We start from the raw sequence: 21283 nt of genomic DNA on the forward strand, positions 1-21283 counted from the left end.
GATTTGGAACTAAATCTGCTTGTTAATGAATAGAAGTTTGTTGTAAGTGTGCATAACAGTTTGTTGTAAGTACGAATAAATACGAGCTAATACGCTTGCGTAGGTGAGATGATATCGAAGCTTATGGGTACATCGTCGATGGTACTCTGCTGTACTCATTTACGTTTATTAAATAATTATCTATGCGTATTGTTAAAAATTCTATGTATCAAGTGCGACGAACGCAGAAAGGAACAGTATGAAGGGCTAATCGGCTACCGATACTTAGTTTCATTTGTATTATTTTGGAAAAGTGGATCGCATCTGTAATTAATATTATTTGCAAGACTAAGTATTTCGACTATTCTTGTCTGTATTTGAGAAATCACACTAAATTCTCGTATCTCTGTTGACAGTCGACTTCTGTCTATCGCACTGCGTACGAAAGAGCTTTTTCCCTGACTGCGTGTCTACAACGTCATCTACCACGATTCCCGCCTTTTTCTAGGGTGCGTTGTTCTGAGATTAAAAACAAAAGTAGTCATCGGGAATTAGGTACACCAACCAGATGTTTCTACAGAAATCAGCTACCGGGTTAGAGACACAGTGGCACAGGTTTCTCGACAAGTTGCTTACGTCAGAATTACACACAGTACGGGTGCCGGCTTACCTGCCGCGGGAAGTTCCTGGGCTCGGTGTAGAGGCAGCCCACGTCGCCAGAGGAACAGCAGGACTCGCTGCCGCACCTCCCCCCTGCGGGGGCGTGGTCACACTCCCGCTGTTCCAGGCTGCCACCTGCGTACATAGAAAGGATGGCGGTAACACCTGGGAGGTCAGGTTGTAACAGCCTATGTAGCAAAGCGCCACGGTTCTATTGCTCATAGAAATCGTCAACACAGTTATTAACAATATCAACTGTTCCTCAGGAGATGTTTTCATTCGTGTCAGATGCGATAGATTACAAATTAATGAAAGGATATCAGTTAAGGGTTCTACCAGACAAGTGCACAAACTCAGTCCTGTGGTCTACTCCTCTTGAATACCACTAAGGCGACCGCCGAGCTTAGCGTTCCTCGTTCGACGAATAGAACGCCATCAGCTGTGTCGGAGGTTTGGAGCACTTCTGTCGAAAGCCATTTCTGTGAAACCCGGAGCTTTTGCTACGATAAGTGGATTCTTGCAGCTAGTCTGTTTGTGTGCTGGCGAAGCCAACGAATGTGAAATAAAAAAAACCGGGTTGTGGTGACAGCGTGAGCTGTACCTTAGACCGAGAAAAACAATCCCTGTCCTTTCCTTTTGTGTTATCCCGCCATGTGTTTGTGTACACTTGTGTATTTGTGTTCTTTCTGTCTTTATGTGTTTATCTGATAAGAGTTATGTTGTAGAATTTTTCTAATAATATGTTATTTTCTTTGTAAAGATGTTTCGACATTATTTATTCTTTCCAGAAGATTTTCACTCTGCAGCGGAGTGTGCGCTGATATGAAACTTCCTGGCAGATTAAAACTGTGTGCTGGACCGACTCGAACTCGGGACCTTTGCCTTTCGCGGGCAAGTTCTCTACCATCAGAGCTACCGAAGCACGACTCACGCCCGGTCCTCACAGCTTCACTTCTCCCAGTATCTCGTCTCCTAGCTTCCAAATTTTACAGAAGCTCTCCTGCGAACCTTTCAGAACTAGCACTCCTGAAAGAAAGGATACTGCGGAGACATGGCTTAGCCACAGCCTGGGGGATGTTTCCAGAATGAGATTTTCACTCTGCAGCGGAGTGTACGTTGATATCAAACTTCCTGGCAGATTAAAACTGTGTGCCCGACCGAGACTCGAACTCGAGTTGTCAGAATTATCAGTGAATCCCATCACTGAAAATTAACATTTATTCCAAATTGAGAGAACGCGTCTATTTAGCTTCCATCTAAAGCGTAACAGCCCTCCAGTGACCAGTGGCGGGCTTCGTATCTGATCATTATCCAATTAATACAGAACATTTAGAACGTATACTTTGTGTTAAGTCCTTAAAGGTACGATCATACACCCAAATACTTGAGTCGGCCCTACCTTGCGGGTTATGCCTGCAGCAGCGCTGCGACCTGTGGTAGAAGGAATGCCTGTGGCAGTGGTGCCTCTTGTGCTGCGGGTGACACTGGCTGTACTTGTGTTCGCCGCCATTTCCGAAAGCCGTGACCGACTCACAGGCCGCTAGGAAACCTGGAAACTGCAAAGAAACATCTATTTATATGCCGTATTTGGCTTCAGGCAGGAAGCATGCAATTCGACACATATTATCTAAATTAGAGGTTCTATTACAGAAAAAAAATAATTAAATGAACTGCCGAACAAGACATGTGACGCACGCAGACGACACAGTTCTCTGTGTGTGGCAGAACGTCCACTGGGGTGCATTAATTCCGTTCGTATTTAGTACTGTTATCAGGCCTGGTAGGGTATAAAGGTGACGTAAACAGCGTGAGATGTTGAGTGACCGCAGAAGGCCACGAAGATGCCGTGTACTCGTCTGAGACAGCGTTATCAGCACCTGACTGTTTGAAAGGGACCACTTTGAGGGTCTCAATTTGGTGTCTTGGGCGAATCTCGCAATGCTCAGATTTTTGGGGCATTCGGGAGTGACAGTTAATTGACGCTGGACTGCATCCTGTAAAATTTTGGAAATTTGTGGAAAGGTCTTCTGAGACCAAACTGCTGTGGCATAGTAACTTCTTCACAACCACGCCTGCTATTCACGAACAAGCAATGGACACCTTGCGACATTCTGTGTAATCTCGCATTGTTGGCCGGAGACTGGCAGCAGCCGGACTAGAGAATCACCGCCCCACGTGTAGGCTGCCGTTAATACCACAACACAAACCGTCGAGTTTGGAGAGGCGTCGTGACCGGGAAGCATGAACTGCTTATGATGGCGTCGCACTGTGCTGAAGAATCACTGTTCTGCATTACCGCGGATGACCATGGACGGCCGTCCGGTGTGGCCGAGCGGTTATAGGTGCTTCAGTCTGGAACCGCGCGACCGCTACGGTCGCAGGTTCGAATCCTGCCTCGGGCATGGAAGTTTGTGATGTCCTTGGGTTAGTTAGGTTTAAGTAGTTCTAAGTTCTAGGGGACTGATGACCTCAGAAGTTAGGTCCCTTAGTGTTCAGAGCCATCTGAGGCGTGTTTAATCTGGACGTATTAGGTTACACAACTATTTATTGTTCTCGAATTAATAAGGGTCTTTTCAGGGTTACTGAGGCATTATTCGTTACGTTATTAGTATCTATTCTCCTTCGCTTTCTACTAGTGCCTGATCCAGATGATTTTATTTCATTAATTTTTAATGTTTTTCCATATAGGTTGCCTTTAAGTATGTTTCATGCGATGTAATGCCTCCTCGACGGATGCTTTTTGGAAGACAGTTTATGACCCTTTAACATGAGTTACATTATGTTTCCTCGTGAATATCACACAACTGATTTGTCAGGAGAAAAAGTGAGCCCATTTTTGAACTCCTATGCGACCAATATTTCACATGCGTGGGTAAGCCATAGGCGTGTCATCCAAAAGCATGAGGAGTGAGCGTGTATACAGACGTCGTCCGCATACTGTAGAACTTCGACGGTGGGGCTGAACAAAGTCTCTAGGTCGGCAACGTACAGAGTAAATAGAAAGCGACTCAGTATCGCTCCTTTCGGGCGCCCGTAAGGCGATTGGTGGGGTCCATGCAATACATTGCCCTGATCGCGAGTATATACGGTAAGGCAACCTAGAAAATTATGTATAATCCGTAAAATCACCACCGGGAGATGCGGCAGTTGCAATTTTCTGATAAGTTCTGGTATTAGTATGAGCACCAAAATCTGTCTTCCAGTCATCTAGAACGTTTCCATCCCTCCAGATGTCATTAAAGATGTTCACAAGAACACGTTCTGTATCGTCAGACAAATTGTGATCCATGTAGTAGTGGAAGTGGTCACAACCGGACGATGTATCTGATGAGGACGTTAGGGCCCTGTGGAGTTCGTCGAGAGAGAATGGTGTGGATAAACCGCCTCGTATATCGGCAGCGGCACCTGTCGCCACGAGATCGATGGGTTCCGGCATGACAGTTGAAGGTGCGACAATGGCGGCAAACTCCAGATATGCATTCGCTTGGCAGGTACCGATTTCCGTTTGAGCGAGTTCACCATCGACCACATACGTCAAACAGGAGAGTGCTCAGATAGTTATTACCAGAACTTCTTCCAGAGTTTTTTCTTGCGGGTCTTGAGAAAGCGCACAGTGGACGATTGCATCCGTTTGTTCTCTCATGTGGTATGCTGTTTAAGACGACTGCAAGCCAGTCTCCGATACGCCACCAGACGCGAACATTCTGGGTCCCCCAGTGGACTTGGGCATCCATTAGTGCGTCATACCGTGACCAATCTGCCTGCATAACGTTCCATTTACGAGATGGCCTATAGGCTGTGATGGGCGTTGCAGTGAAAGTCGATATAAGAAAAGCGTAGTGATTAGACAGCACAGGATAGGGAAGAGTAGTCCATGTAAAAAACAAAGAAAGAAACGCCGAACACAGAATCAAATCGATGGCTGAGCTCCTCTTCCCAGGTAAGGGAAGTAAAGTAGGGAATCCATCATTGAGGAGGATAAGATTGAACTCGTAGAGAATCTCGAAGGATCCTGTCACCCAGACTATCTTTATAGACACAGTCCCAAAGCCTATTGTGCGCGTTAAAATAGCCACAAAATAGGAATGGAAGTTCCAACTGCCAAACCGGTGCATACCATTTTTCAAGGGGAATATACCACCTTGGCGGCCTGCAAAGAGCCACGATGATTAGGGAACTGAGTGCAGCAAAGAAGCTGGCCGCTATCGCTTGAAAGCTATTTACATTCTCGTTGGATATCTGTACTGAGGTGCGATACAGTCCATTATTAATGAAGACACCTCTTCGACCATCTTCTCTGTCTTGGCGATAAACTTTGTATCCTCGAAAGCAGACAACAGAAATCGGTTGAAACCACGTCCCTTAGATGGCAGCCACTGCTCTCTTCCGTGTCCAAAGTGCATGCGGAAGGACACCTTTACTGGCGATCGTCGATCGTGCATTCCATTGGAGGACCCTAAAGCCCGTCACAGCTCCTAGGCGTAATTAGGGTCATTAATACTCCATTGGGTAATACATACTTTCGATTTTTCCTTCGTTTTCTACTAATGCCTGATCCCGATGATTTTATTTCATTAATTTTTAATATTTTTCCATACAGATTGCCTTTTAGCAAGCTTTATGCGGTATCTGGCCTTCTTAACGGATGCTTTTTGGCAGACAATTTGTGATCATTTAATGAGAGTTACATTACGTTTCTCTGTATAATTTTGTGCTTTCGGATTTTGAAGCATATTTTACTTTTATAGTTGCCCAGAATAATACCACGCCGGACTGATTGTTGGCCCCTGTATTTTAGGATAACCTGCTGATGCCCTGACCGGGCGAAATGCGTCGTTCTTAAGTTAATAAAAACATTCTGCAACCTGCTATTATTTTAAATAGCAGATTAATTATTGAGTTTGTTATAAAAGACAAATTAATATAATTCTTAATTCCTCTATTATTTTATCATTATTATGAGTATTACTACTATTATTGACAATTATTAATTCTTTAATAATTGAAATTATTATTACTGTGATTGTTGCATAAAATTTTTTATACCTTATTCTTTGTCAGATGTAAAAGAGAGCGTTACGGCTCTAATCTGTTCAGACTACATAAGCACTTTTGCACTACTTTCGATACGGCCACGGTATCCTTTTTTGAAAACTATTGTTTAATACGATATTAGAGTTATAGCAATAAATCAGTTTATCAGCAGTCATTCGTTGATGAGTTCCTCGTAGCACTCACTTATTAACTTGAGTCTCAGGTGCGACGTTTCGAAACAAACGTAGCCTTAGGCATTAACTGCCTTGCCGCAGTGGTAACACCGGTTCCCGTCAGATCACCGAAGTTAGGCGCTGTCGGGCTGGGCTATCACTTGGATGGGTGACCATCAGGTTTTCCGAGCGCTGTTAGCAAGCGGGGTGCACTCAGCCTTTGTGAGGCAAACTGAGGAGCTCCGATCTCGGAAACTGACATACGGCCGGGAGAGCGGTGTGCTGACCGCATACCCCTCCATATCCGCATCCAGTGACGCCTCTGGGCTGAGGATGACACGGCGGCCGTTCGGTACCGTTGGATCTTCCAAGGCCTATTTGGACGGTGTTTAGGTTTTAACACTGTCGTAACATTGATATGACTGCACTTGTGCATATGACGTATCGGGGAGGCCAATGGTTTCTGATACTACCTTTATTAGGATTGAAATAAATGGCGGTAGCTCCGTCATAAGTTGTATAAAGAAGTATGTTCTTTATTTCTTGATGGCCACTACTTTCGGGCACCTACGTTCATTTTCAAACCAAACGTATCGCAAGTGTGACGATACAGGCTAATGCCTATGTATAAAAAGTGCCCCTGCAGTTACGATCAAAGCGGATATATGGCCGACTTAACAACAGTAAATAGGATTATTTTCTAGGTTCATTGTCCTCTGCTCGCTCATTTCGATTATACCTATAATAATTATCCACCGTGTATAAACTTGAAGGAACACAATCCATTTGATTGTTTCCATCATAATCAAATATCATAAAATATTTAGAATGATATTTGAATTTGTGTTGCACACACACTGTTCGTTGCTCACTAGTTACCAGGAGTCCAGACAGCGTACGTCAACTTACCGAGGGGTGATGATCCGGCACCATTGTGTATCTGACTGGGTCGTTGTACACGGAGCACACGCTGGCGTATCCGTCTTCACACAGAGAACTCCTTCTGTCAGGTGGCACTGGCCGTATGTTGAAGTCGGCTGAAAGACAGACGAAAGCCTTTACACTACATTCAACACAAAAATCACGTGTCTCACTACTAAAAAGTTTATTCGCGAGAGAAACTGCAGTTCTGACACGTTAAGTGAAAGGTTCAATACATAATGTAATAAAATGTAATTTATAGTTGTGCGAGTTGCATTACATAAAAATATTTACTGTAATGTTCAATATTTTTTTTTTGAGCTGTATTTCACGTCCTCAATAACTACTGACTCGTTAGAGATACTGTAATCACATTTTCACTTAGGGAAATGGTGGCCAGGGACTCATGAAAGAAAGACCAACATGTTTCCGCAAATTTAATGATCACCGAGGTGGCGGCATGAACGTAGTTTTATATTAATGGAACTATGGTACTTTTCCCGCGGTAATAGCTGGTGTGTATGAAACTAATTCCAATGTGTAGCTATTTTGTAGGTCTGACAAGTATCCACGGAATAAATACGTATTGAATTTGCGGATTTTTGTATTGTTGCTGAGGCAGTTTGCACGGCACAATCTTAACGGAAACTAGTGCCGCCTAAGTTATAGTACGTGATGCAGAGATACTGAAACGTATTTACTGGACTGTATTCGAGGAATGATTATGAAAAGCAGGGACTCACAATACACAGAGTAGTCCCTCATCTCGTATTGGAAAACAGCAAGAGAAAATATTTTTTGTGGATATATGTGATGTACAACACTACTGGTCATTAGAATTCCTACACCACGAAGATGACGTGCTGCAGACGCGAAATTTAACCGATAGGAAGAAGATGCTGTGATATGCAAATGATTAGCTTTTCAGAGCATTCACACAAGGTTGACGCTGGTGGCGACACCTACAACGTGTCGACATGAGGAAAGTTTCCAACCGATTTCTCATACACAAAACAGCAGTTCACCGGCGTCACCTGGTGAAACGTTGTTGTGATGCCTCCTGTAAGGAGGAGAAATGCGTACCATTCCGACTTTGATAAAGGACGGATTGTAGCCTATCGCGATTGCGGTTAATCGTATCGCGACATTGCTGCTCGCGTTGGTTGAGATCCACTGACTGTTAACAGAATATGGAATCGGTGGGTTCAGGAGAGTAAAACGGAACGCCGTGCTGGATCCCAACGGCCTCGTATCACTAGCAGTCGAGATGACAGGCATCTTATCCGCATGGCTGTAACGGATCGTGCAGCCACGTCTCGATTCCTGAGTCAACAGATGGGGACCTTTGCAAGACAACAACCATCTGCACGAACAGTTCGACGACGTTTGCAGCAACATGGACTGTCAGCTCGGAGACCATGGCTGCGGTTAGCCTTGACGCTGCATCACAGACAGAGCGCCTGCGATGGTGTACTCAACGACGAACCTGGGTGTACGAATGTCAAAACTTAGTTTTTTCGGATGAATCCAGGTTCTGTTTACAGCAACATGATGGTCGCATTCGTGGTTGGCGACATTGCGGTGAACGGATATTGGAAGCGTGTATTCGTCATCGCCATACTGGCGTATCACCCGGCGTCATGGTATGGGGTGCCATTGGTTACACGTCTCGGTCACCTCTTGTTCGCATTGACGGCACTTTGAACAGTGGACGTTACATTTGAGATGTGTTACGACCCGTGGCTCTACCCTTCATTCGATCCCTGCGGAACCCTACATTTCAGCAGGGTAATGCACGACCGCATGTTGCAGGTCCTGTACGGGCCTTTCTGTATACAGAAAACGTTCGACTGCTGCCCTGGCCAGCACATTCTCCAGATCTCTCACCAATTGAAAACGTCTGGCCAATGGTGGCCGAGCAACTGGCTCGTCACAATACGCCAGTCACAACTCTTGATGAACTGTGGTATCGTGTTGAAGTTGCATGGACGGCTGTACCTGTACACGCCATCCAAGCTCTATTTGACTCAATGCCCAGGCGTATCAAGTCCGTTATTACGGGCCGCGATGGTTATTCTAGGTACTGATGTCTCAGGATCTATGCACCCAAATTGCGTCAAAATGTAATCACATGTCAGTTCTAGTATAATATATTTGTCCAATGAATACTTGTTTATCATCTGCATTTCTTCTTGGTGTGACAATTTTAATGGCCAGTAGTGTAATTATACTAACCATACAGCTGATGACACACAAATGTCATTTTACGACTTTACGTTGCGGTATCGTTATTCTCTCGATAGTATGCAGTAAGACAGCAGTGCAAAACTGTTTCGTACCTGTATCAACCCGTGGCAGGTGAGTGAGAGGCGTCTCCTCCCTGGAACACGAGTTGTGCCCGCTCAGAAGCGGAGTGTTTGCATTGCACTCTTCGGCTCCGTTGAGGTTGCTCATCTTGCCTTCATTGGACACTCTGCGGCACTGCGGCTGTTGGCAGAAAAACGACGATACTGTTAGCAGTGACCGAAACCGTGTTTAATCTGGGCGTATTATGTTACACAACATTTTATTGTTCCCGAATTAATGCGGGGATAAACGGTGTTTTCAGGATTACATAGGGTTTATTCGTTATGGTATTAGTATCTATAATGTAAGTTACTGAAATGTTTACTGTCTAGCCTTTCGTTATATCACGTTTTCTTAATTAAGTGATACGTTGAAAATTTAATCTACTAACTCTTACTGTACGCACTGTCAGTCGCTGTAGTCACGGCGTCTAGATGTTGCCTAGCAACAGTCACGTTTAATTGCCAGGGAACATTAGCATGCGGAGTTATTTCAGGTGTGGTTTTTTCTTTAATAACAGAGGTAAGCGGTGTACGAGGGGGACCCAAATATAACCGGTATTTATTTCTAGAGAGCATATACTTTATTATTTTCAAATACAACCTTAATCTCCTTCGAAGTACTCTCCATTATCATTAACAAACTTGTGCAAACGTTCATTCCAGTGTTCGATGCACCTTTTAAATTCGTCCTCTTTTGTATCTGCCAGCATTTTCATGACATTGCGTTTTACGTCTTCCACATCCGCAAAACGCTTTTCTCTTAAATCTCATTTCATCCTCGGGAATAGGAAGAAGTCCGAGGGTGTTAAATCTGGCGAATAGGGCGCGTGGGTCAAGGCAGTCGTCTTCGTTGAGACCAAAAAATGACGAACGCTGAGAGCTGTGTGCGCGGAAGCGTTGTCGTGATGCAGGAACCACACGCCAAAATCTCACAAAGCCGTACGTTTTCGCGACAAACTTCTGCGAAGCCGTTTCATAACCTCCAAATAGAATTGTTGGTTTACTGTCTGGTTTTCAGGGACAAATTCAGAGTGTACGATCCCTTTGACGTCAAAAAAAAAAAAAAAAAAAAAAAAAACAGATCAACATCGTTTTCACATTTGATTTCACTTCTCGAGCTTTTTTGGTCGAGGTGAGCCAGGTGACTTCCATTGTGATGACTTGTTTACTTTCTGGATCGTACCCATAGCACCATGACTCATCACCTGTAATGACTTTGTTGAAAAAATGTGGATCATCTTGGAACGCATCCTTCATTTCGAGACAGGCTTGAACACGACGATCCCTTTGATCTTCGGTAAGAAGCTTCGGCACGAATTTTGCTGCCACTCTTCGCAAATCAATGGTCAAGATGCGCTGAATTGAGCTCCAGGACAACCCCGACAAGTTCTCGAGTTGGTCGATTGTCCTGCGTCGATCTTCACTGATGAGATCACGGATTTTGTCGATGTTGTCCTCGCTTCGAGCTGTTGAAGGTCGACCGGAAAGGGGCTGATCTTCAACAACCATTTCTCCCTTTTTAAACCGAGAAACCCATTCTTACACTTGCTTTTTACTAAGAGCATGTTCTTTGCAGGCTGTCTGAATCATCGCAACAGTTTCTGCTGCTTTCTTGCCGAGCAAGTAACAGAACTTCACTGCCGCTCGTTGTTCGTAAGAACTAGCCATTTCCTCGTATCACGTCTGCACTGTACGCACACTCAAAGAACTGCCAAAGAAATCACACTTCTCACCGTTGGCAGAATGACTCAGAAGAGCTCCTACTACAACCCTCTGGCGGCGCAACCTGCTACTACAAGTATACGATGTGCAGCATTACGATTCCGGCTACTTTTGGGTCCCTCCTCGTATTACAACTCTTTGCAACTTAAGAGTTATTTCCGTTCACAGTAACGGAACATTAACAAGATCCGAGTATGTGTCTGTTATAAAATCCACAGATTACTGTTTAATTCATTAATATTGTTTTAACTTCTCGAATTAGATAGGTCTTTGAGTACAATAGTAAATGAAAGAAAAGCGTAAGTGTTGCTCTCATTGCTATGGAGTTGTTTATAAAACTTATCATTGCGCGGCTGGTATTCGGCCTTAGAACTACTCGATGAGCCAGAACATAACCATCTCTTTAACAGCATTTTGGTCCACCTTTGGAACGCAGTACAGTAACAATCCTACGCACCATAGATACGACAGATCCTTGCCAGGTTTGCAGAGGTTGGTGGCATCAAATGTCTACGCACAGATCACGCAAACCTCATAAAATTCGGGCTGAGCTGGCGCCCGATGCCACCCCAGATGTGTTCCGTTGGAGAAAATTTGATGCCAAGACAGCAACGTGAGTTCACTGTCACGTTCCTCAAACCATTGTAGCACCAGTCTGGTCTTCTCACATGGGAAGTTTTTTGCTAAAACATGCCACTGACTTCGGGAAAACGTCAAGCAATAATGTTTGCGCGTTCCAGAGCTGTCGGCTCTGAGCACTATGGGACTTAACATCTATGGTCATCAGTCCCCTAGAACTTAGAACTACTTAAACCTAACCAACCTAAGAACAGCACACAACACCCAGCCATCACGAGGCAGAGAAAATCCCTGACCCCGCCGGGAATCGAACCCGGGAACACGGGCGTGGGAAGCGAGAACGCTACCGCACGACCACGAGATGTAGGCCAGAGCTGTCATGGTGCCTTTGATTACTACTACAGGTTCCATGGACGCCAAAGTGAAAGTCGCCCGTAGCGTAATACCATCCCCACCGGTCCCCGTCCGCCGTCTGAGTAGGCAACACGTTTCCATTGATCCGTGATCCAGACTTGATGATGCAGTCCTCACTGCAATCGTAAATAACAATTTCGTTGGGTCAACTTGGGAATGCTCAGGGGAAGTCTACTGCGGAGCCCAATATTCAGCAACGTCGGTACGCTCCGACATGCGTATACCTGCACCAGCGCTGTCCACTGACGTCATCTCCTCCACTGATCACTACACTAATTCGCACAGTGGGAAAGGGGCCCCCCTCCGCTTTCTGTGATGAGGCGTGGATGCCGAACACGCTGTCGCCTAAATGTGGTTTTGCTGTGCTTCAACCAATTTGAGTGGACGCCCATCACTGTAATATGCGAATAGACGACCAGCTTCATCGTTTCCGAGATGCTCATTTCCCAGAAGCCACGCCATAACAGTCTGCCCTTGTGAGAGTTGCTCATGTCATGGGAATCCCCATTTGCGGCCTGTGTTGTTGCTAGAATGATTCTCCGTCTGCCTTCTTCAGAAATAGTGTTCGTCTGTTGAGCTGTTTGGTACTGTGTTACACGAAGGTACTACCTACTAGGTCTGGTGGTGGGCGCTGTATTTGAACTTGCTGAATGTGTCTTCACTTGTGGCATATTTTAATTGATAATATCTAATCTGTTGTGGACCACTACCTGTCCATTAGGACCACAAGATGCTTGCAGCAGCCTGTGTCTTCTTTACGCTGACCTAACTGTCTCATGAGAGCACTGGGTGATTGTCGCAACTTACTATACAAATGTTCTGAGTGCTCATTGAATCTCTTGATCCCTTATTTTTCGCCGGCCGCGGTGGCCGTGCGGTTCTGGGCGCTTCAGTTCGGAACCGCGGGACTGCTACAGTCGCAGGTTCGAATCCTGCCTCGGGCATGGATGTGTGTGATGTCATTAGGTTAGTTAGGTTTAAGTAGTTCTAGGTTCTAGGGGACTGATGACCTAAGATGTTAAGTCCCATAGTGCTCAGAGCCATTTGAACCATCTGAACCTTATTTTTCCCCTGCAGCTTTGTGAAGACAGCAAGACGGAAAAGTAGTTGGGGACGTGTTGTATGCACTGGAGCACTTTATTCTGGCAGCGATGGATTTTATCAGTATGAGTTTTACGGGACAAACATAGTCTGTAAATGATCGTGTCATCGCTCGCAAGATCTTCAGTATGCAGTATTCACAGAGGGCAGATATCTCATAAAACAGCAGTTAAAAGTCTCCCACGATGACGGAATTTCTTCCAGGTGTCTTCGACGTTATGTTTCCACGTGAGCTGCTGATCAGGAGTGATTCTTTATTATTTTACACACGACGTCCACGGTATGCGGGTGGGAGAATGATGTCTCCTCTCAGTCTGGGCCGCCGCTTTGTTAACAGAATCACCTGGCTGTTGGCAGCGTCAAACCTAATACGTCAATTTGATGCCCATTCCGAGTCTCTCCAGGTCCAGCACTCAGCGTACTATCACACCTGGTCGTTTGTGTCTGCACATCAAGGCAGTACTTTCTGCATCGATTAATTTGATAGCATCGAGTGACTGCTGTGTAGGCAAGACAAAATCCAGCACCGAGCATTGAAGCACCGCAGCAAGTACATTTCTGCACGGTGAAATGGCGTCCCCCACCCCAACAATGAAGGAGCGACCTTGTAGATAGGTGATGAGAAGTTGTAACAGGAAGCTCGGTAATCCCTGCGGGAATAGTTTCTAAATCAGACCCTGATGCCAGGCGCTGCCAGTGGCACAGGACACATCTAGGAGGATCATGACACATTGTTTCCTGCAATTAAATGCTATGGTTTTTTCTTCCACCAGTCATAGGAGCTGAGAGGCGTGGAGTGACATGCCAGGAGCCCGATCAGCTCCTGGGACAACACGGCTACAGTCGTTATTGAGCTGCGGTAGCAATATCCTCTCGGAGACCTTGCTCACCTCGGAGAGGAGGCTGATAGTCTCGTAGCTGGTAGGATCTGCTCAGTTTTTCCCCGGTTTTGGGATTGCTATTACGACTTTCTTACGAGATAAGGGATACTTCTTATGAGTCAGGATGCTGTTAAAGATACGGGCAATGTATGTAACGCTCGCTAGCGGCAATTCTTGGGCATCCAGGCGTTGATTTGATCATTCGCATCTTCCTATGTGGCAGTCGTTTGAAAGTTCGCTGTGATTGTCTCCAGATCGTCTTCTTCCGGTTCAGTGGACATATAGCCGGCAGCTTTGACAGAGCGGTTCTAGGCGCTTCAGTCTGGAACCGCGCTGCTGCTACGATCGAAAGTTCGAATCCTGCCTCGAGCATGGATGTGTGTGATGTCCTTAGGTTAGTTAGGTTAAAGTACTTCTAAGTCTAGGGGACTGATGACCTCAGATGTTAAGTCCCATAGTTCTTAGAGCCATTTGAACCATTAGTGGACATACAAACTTGGAGTCGTTCCTCCACCAGTTGAATATGGGCGTCGTTGATGTTCTCCATCATGGGTTTAAAGTTGTTTTCAGATAGCTGTAGCGTTGGCTTTTCCCATTAGAGCGTAGGCCTGACCAGCAGTAGTTGTTAACGGTGGCATCCTGGGCTTTCTCTTCGTAATGAAGTGGGCTACGTCCCATGCAGTGGCATCATGTTGAAGTGCGGCCGTCTTTTCCACCCACCTACAATTTCAGTGGCTAATTAAAGCCGTCCTGATTTGCCGCTGAAGGAGATTTTTAACTGCGTGCTGTCTTGTAAGGCGCCACTCCTTGTTCGGTCTGTTACTCTTTCAGATAAGTCGAAGACTTCCAGCAGGACTGCTGGGTTCTGTGCTAGTGGAGTGGAAGACGTAACTGCTACAATATTGGACGTAGATACACAGTTGTATTATGCGTACTGGTGCCAGCTTGGAGTACATGATCACCGATTTTGCTTTGCAACTGTCAGCGGTATTCATACGAGTTGGCTTTTAGCTGTGTTAAGACGCCTTTTTATGGTGGTGAATTTTCCCTCTGGGGAAAATACCACATGGGAGTGATCAGGAGAAAGCATGTGTACGACGTCCGCAGTAATGAAACCAGGAATTCACTTGACGATACAGACATCGAATACATACGGCAAGTTTCCATTGGCTAGGTAGCTGTGGAGTTCTTCAGGTCCACATACTTACACTCCTCATTAGTGTTCTGCTACTCAGTGTGAGGTGTGGGCAGTGCGAGTGATTGTCCAGTATTGCCGCACCGTGGCATTAAGGTCCCTGACGATAATGTACTTCCCTCTAGTTTCGAAGAGGTTAGTTGCATGCCCTTTAGGGCAACGAGGATGATGGCTTGTCTGGTCTTCAATGCAAATGAAGTGGTTTCTTCGTCGTGTAGCGCTGGCTTCGGTGCAGTATAGTGGTAGAGCAGGTTCCTGACCTAGACAGCAGTTCAACTTCCAGCTGCAGGGCGTCGGTGCGAGAGCACGCACGGTTGGGACCGTTGGTTCGCAATGTAAGTTTTAATATGTTTCAGCCACAACACAAACGTCAAAGATGAGGTCCTTCATGAATTGCGTGAACAACAGCAGGTGGTCGTACGTGCCGTTGGCATTCCAAGTCGAAAACCTGATGAGTTCAGTTAGTTTATTTCTAGGTATATGCAGCTGGTTGATTCCGCTGGTTATCATCAACATGATTCTGTTGGCTTCTTGTACTGTCGTGGCTGTGACTGATGGCAGCGTGGCAACGGTTTCTTTATTTCAGTAGGAGTTTACGAAGTGCATGTATTAGTCCAGTAACCTCTGATATGCTCTGCCGTGGTCTGTGGCACGACGTGGGACTGTAGTCTTGAAGTTTGCACCTGGATGAGTCTCAGTTCTGCATGAGTGGCAGCGGCTGCATCCTTGCCAACATTAGGGACTAGCTGATCACACCTATCCATGTAGAGCATTGCATAATAAGTATGGGGGTTGGAACTGCTGTTTTCTGCGTGGTTGGCGTTGTGGTGCAAAGATAATTTTAGGCTGCTGGTAGTTGCGGATGCTGTATTTTTTCGCGGCGTCATTGGGCTTTAGTGAAGGGGACTCGTCTGTCAGCGTCTAACGTTTTTGTACCTGATGTGGCCTCTGTAATTGGATGGATGTTAGCCTTCTATTGCAACATACCGCTGCAGATGCCGAATTTAGTGGACACTGTCCTCTGCAGTATCCATGGTCACATTTCATGCGTCTCGGTGCCATTGGACAATGACGCGCCAGATATTTTTGGCAGATTTAGCACTGGACTGGGCCTCTGCTAGATCGTAATTTTTCATGAGTGACAACTTTTCTTCAGTGACAACTACGTTGTAAGATCTCTACTTGTGGAAAAATTTTCTGTGCTTCTCTGTATCCAGAAGGCTTCGGCGAGACTTTCTGTGAGCGTGGAATCTTGAGCCACTCCACAACTGTGGTGGAGTATCCCACTTTTTACACATCTGATTTTACATCGTCGTGACGGATAGTCGTGGGGAACATTTTAATGGCAGCACTCATCCATTCTGCTTTCACAGTCGGGAACGTGTTACACTGAATCCTTTCAGCTACGATCATACTTATCCCTTCAGCTACGATAATATCTATTATTTTGGCATAATCAGCAGTGCTCGTAATCATAAACTTTAATTTGTCTCCGCCAACTTGTTTGGCGGCGAAATGTCTACCGCAGTACATCTTAAGGTAAGTATTCAGCTTTTTTTAGTCGTCCGAGTACTGCAGCGCTACAGGTGATATCTTCTCTAATTGTTGTTGCTGGTGTGTTGTTCTCCAGCCCTGCTTGTTGTTCTGCTGGCTCTTCGCCGCGTAGGGCGTTGAAAGAATTATTTGTTTCTAGCGCAGGTGTTCCACGCTCTTCCCTCAGTCTGGTTAGCATCTTCCTAGGTCACTTCCATCGGTGCCACCTGAGACTAGTGGCTATATCGGAATGTTTACTCTTGGAATCTGAGGTAAATTAATGCACATCCGTGTTGCCTTCACTGACTGAACCCGTACCAGGAAACTTCTCGCATTCCGGCTTTGTATATCGCGTCTCGTTAGCCGGAGCGACTAAGGGAGCCGCCGAGTACGGAAACTCCTTCGTCATCGAGGCAGGTGCTTCGACCGCATGCGTAAACAACACATCCTTTTGACTCGAGCTCGCGAGAACCACGAGAATGATTCCCAGTCGTCTCTGTTTCGCTTATTATGATGACGCTATCGTAGCAGTTTTAGGTGGGGAGTGAAACTTTCTGGCAGATTAAAACTGTGTGCTTGACCGAGACTCGAACTCGGGGCCTTTGATGAAAGGCAAAAGTCCCGAGTTCGAGTCTCGGTCCGGCACACAGTTTTAATCTTCCAGGAAGTTTCATATCAGCGCACACTCCGCTGCAGGGTCAAAATTTCATTTAGGTGCGGAGTGTTTTGAACTATGGTTGCGTTAGATACCGGTAGTGGTCGGTCCTGAACAACCACTGCCAACCGCAGAAAACAATTACGCTGTAATCACTACCAATTGCTTTGTATATTCCAATTTGCTTTGCGTTGTGTTTTCTTTCCAATTTGGTTAGAGTAAAGCGACTAATCGTGATGCATGAAGGGATTATTCGAATGAAAATCTCACCACTAGAAAAGGAATCAGCGACCGTTATGTCAGTTCTGCTTTCCCGAAAGCACAGAACGCGGACGTAGGATGGCAGCCCTTCGAGAGGGAGGCGGTGTTTATTCCCGCACACTGCTCCTCGCCCCTCGGACAGTCAGAGTTCCAGTTTGTTTATGGGCGCTGCCGACTACCACGATACACTGCCAGCGTAATATATACTTTCCTTATCGAGTCAGCCGGCCGGTGTGGCAGAGCGGTTCTAGGGCCTTCAGTCTGGAACCGCGCGACCACTACGGTCGCAGGTTCGAATCCTGCCTCGGGCATGGATGTGTGTGATGTCCTTAGGTTAGTTAGGTTTAAGTAGTTTTAAGTTCTAGGGGACTGATGACCTCAGAAGTGAAGTCCCATAGTGCTCAGAGCCATTTGAACCATTTGAACCTTATCGAGTCACGTGCCTGCAACGCCACCAGGCCGCATTCAGTCGCAAGGCGGGCAATGGTCTTAACGTCTGCCTCATCACAGTAAGCTCCGCTTGGACGCGAGAGTATGACAGCTGTTGTTGCTACTTCAACAAAACCATCAGGGCTTTCGCCATACGTGATTCACGGAAATCACGGAAAACACAGACGGGATTGTGAACCCGCGAGTCCAATACCTAAATCACAAACATACTACAGAGGACAGTTGCCGAGTACTGGCTGATGTGTTACATGTCATGCAATTGATCTTTTGGGCAAATGACGTCACTGACACTTGCAATGCCAAACTTCGAGAGCAAGTTGGGTATCTCTCGTTGCTTTTTGGAAGTGAACAATGAAGAATTTCCTCCTTTTATCGTCCGTACTCGGCGTAAATAAATAAATAAATAAAAATATAAAATAAAAAATAAAAATCTACACTTTATTCTGTTCCGTATAGCCCTATTCTTTATCGTCCTATTTCATTTTATGTTCGTGACCAATAAGTGAGATGTATAATGTGTTAAGATACGCTATTACTACTGAAACGTCGCCCATCCATAAAGCCTTTCTTGTAGCGTGCACTTTGTGCAGCTTCGCAGCTTTCGCTCTGCTCATGAAATACTGTGCGGCTTATGTTCTCTTGTAATAAAATGTTACTTCGATTTTATTTTATATCGCACAAATTTCTTGTATAGTGAAAACTGCGATAAATGACCAGAACAATCTAAATCTCCATCAATCACGGTAGACGAATGAGGGTGGAAAATATTTGTATGGTACTAGACACCAGTGTTTGTTCTTCTGTTGACAGATGTTCTTCAATAAAACCAAAAAGTAGAAAAATTCGTCCAGGTAACAGGCGATTCGCCATTCCTATCGTAGAGCATGTTATTACTATTGTTGCGGTGCTCTTCCATTGCCTCGTTTGCTGTTCGATGAGCATGATAAAACTTCCTCTGGTATTCATCCTTCTTACATATTCTTTTCATGCAAGAGTCACCTTTCTTTATTTTCCTTAACTGTATATTGTTTTAAAAATGTTCGTTTCTCATCGTTTATCTAACCACTTTTTTACAGCCTTGAACATATCTCAGGAAACTCTTCTCCAATGTATGTATGTTGTTAAATCACTCTGTGTTTGTCTTCTACGTCGATTACAAAACTTCATAATAACGTAGAGACATATCAAATAAGATTCGTGTGATCCGTGAAATTCCTCAGAGTACTTCTTGTAGCTAAAATCCGCCAGACGTCGTGGTCACAAGTCACTCCAGTACTTATAAAACGATAAACAGAAGAATGCTTCCATATGCAGGGATGCAGCTATACCCAACTTGGCGATAAAGGAACGAGTCAAATATTTAATCATATTTCACCATCTCATCTTGTTATTTTCCCTTACTTCTTATGTTAGGGTGAAAGAGCATCTGGTGCTCGGAACGAACCTGCAGAAGGCAGCTCACGTTGCCGTTGGCCGTGTCTGAAGGCAGTGGTAGCTCCGACCAGTTGCTTCTGTGTACGTGGGTGCAGTTCTCTGGGTGCCTGCCGATGTTATCTGGAAGCCAAGATGCGACGCGTTTAGTTGAATTTACACCTTTCTGTATTCACACAGCTTACAACTCCCTGCTTGGGTTACCTGGATAAAAGTTCTTGTCTTCGGAACAAGAGCTGCTTGACATGTATCCAGCGCAAGAGTTTGTGTCCGAACTCAGTAGAACGGTATTTGCGCAGGAGCCGCTGGAGTTGGATGTCTTCATTTCCATCTCGTGATCCGACTTCTGCGTTGTCTGGCACATGTCCTGGAAATACAGTCCACAGAACTTATTATCTTCGAGTGAACTCTTAATAGAGCCGTTGTGGTGTTCCTCTGCTTCCATGTTCAGCTCCTAAATAAAAATATCTCGCCCATTTTTCTGCTTTTCCCAGACGAAGTAATCCATTTTCAGACTGAAGTTATGTGACTTGGACATTAGCGAGTCTCGAGCACGTATAAACTCAAATGCTAAGGTTACTATTATTATTGTGTCCTGCAAGAGCTTATCATTCGTAAAAATTTGGTTAAATGTTGCTTTGCCAATGCAGTATTATTGTCTAAGAGTGATTCAGATTTCTGGACGAAATTACGTTTTCGCATAAGTGGAAAGAACTAAACGTGTATTGAGATCTGCATTGCATATACAGATTCTAAATTATCTTTTCATGCTTAGTTGCTTCGCTTGGTGAAGGAAACGAGTTAACTTCTATCGCAGTAGCAACAGTAGCGTTTTGAACTGTAAACAACACACGTGCATTTGACCAGTCAGTTGTGAGAGGGAGTGCTAAGTAGCGGAAGTGCAGCCTCAGCGTGTCTGCGCTGTTCTGTCGCAAATCGCAGAGGACTAACATCTCTAAATTAAGTATACGAGACATTCTCCAGAATGCGTGGATGCCTATCGCTACTCGACTGAATCGCTTTGACAACGTAACTGGAAGTCAAGCCAACGTGAAGCGCGGGGTGAACAACATCTTTAAATAAACGACTTTTCTGGCAGATTCACATGGCTGAATCAGCGCTGTGGGCGTAGCGCTCGTGTGTGAGAGGAGGAGAGGGTGGGGGGGGTGGGGTGGAATTCCACAACACCCCATTTTTCCCAACGGCCTTAAGTGATACTGACATTTTCACTCAACACACTCACGTAAACCCACACAAACCATACACCACTGACGCCAAATACAAATCAAACTCGCGCGCCCCACCCAGCAAAACACGCTACGAAACAAATGAACACTACACGCCCACAACAACACGTAATGGCAGCGAAAACTCCGCCTATGCTTTGAGAAATCGAAAACGTGCAGTGCCAAGCGACCATACGTTAAGAAGTAAGCCTATTTTCACCGTCAACAACACAGGAGAACTCACCACAACTTCAAAACTGTAAGTTACACGAAAAAAAATTATACAGACTCATTTCCGTTCCTAAATGGATAAGAAACAGAAAAATAAATTACGTTTTACTGTTTGCAGATGACAAGTTGTATATTGTGTAGCAGAATAGCTACCAAAAGAAATGGACAATAACATCATGTAAGGTATGTTAACTAAGGCTTACATCCACTTTTCGCCAATGAAGCTATAAATGGAAGTTTTACATAATGTTGTAAACAACACAAATGTTAATATGTAACAACTATTTTACAGTTAAAAATAAAAATTGAACCCACTGACGATAGCACGAAAGTACTGAAACATGTATGGGTGAAAAAAAAAGTGTCTTGCATAAGGCGGAAATTCTCATCCCCGAGGCCACTAAGAAGTACTGAAACATGTATGGGTGAAAAAAAAAGTGTCTTGCATAAGGCGGAAATTCTCATCCCCGAGGCCACTAAGTTCAGAAT

At 45.1% G+C, this 21283-nt stretch overlaps 1 protein-coding gene across 1 annotated transcript in view; it reads right to left on the minus strand.

Moving 5' to 3' along the window:
- LOC124545891 (roundabout homolog 2-like) overlaps nt 1–21283 on the minus strand; it is a 187120-nt gene that overhangs the window by 16001 nt on the left and 149836 nt on the right. Inside the window, exons 15-20 of the mRNA XM_047124851.1 lie at nt 19542–19704; nt 19351–19460; nt 9107–9254; nt 6756–6883; nt 2039–2195; nt 650–774 (exon numbers count right to left, since the gene is read on the minus strand). Coding sequence (XP_046980807.1) covers nt 650–774; nt 2039–2195; nt 6756–6883; nt 9107–9254; nt 19351–19460; nt 19542–19704 — 831 coding nt within the window. The remainder of the gene's footprint in view (nt 1–649; nt 775–2038; nt 2196–6755; nt 6884–9106; nt 9255–19350; nt 19461–19541; nt 19705–21283) is intronic.

Source organism: Schistocerca americana, chromosome 8 (genome assembly GCF_021461395.2).
Source record: "Schistocerca americana isolate TAMUIC-IGC-003095 chromosome 8, iqSchAmer2.1, whole genome shotgun sequence".
Lineage (NCBI taxonomy): Eukaryota > Metazoa > Arthropoda > Insecta > Orthoptera > Acrididae > Schistocerca > Schistocerca americana.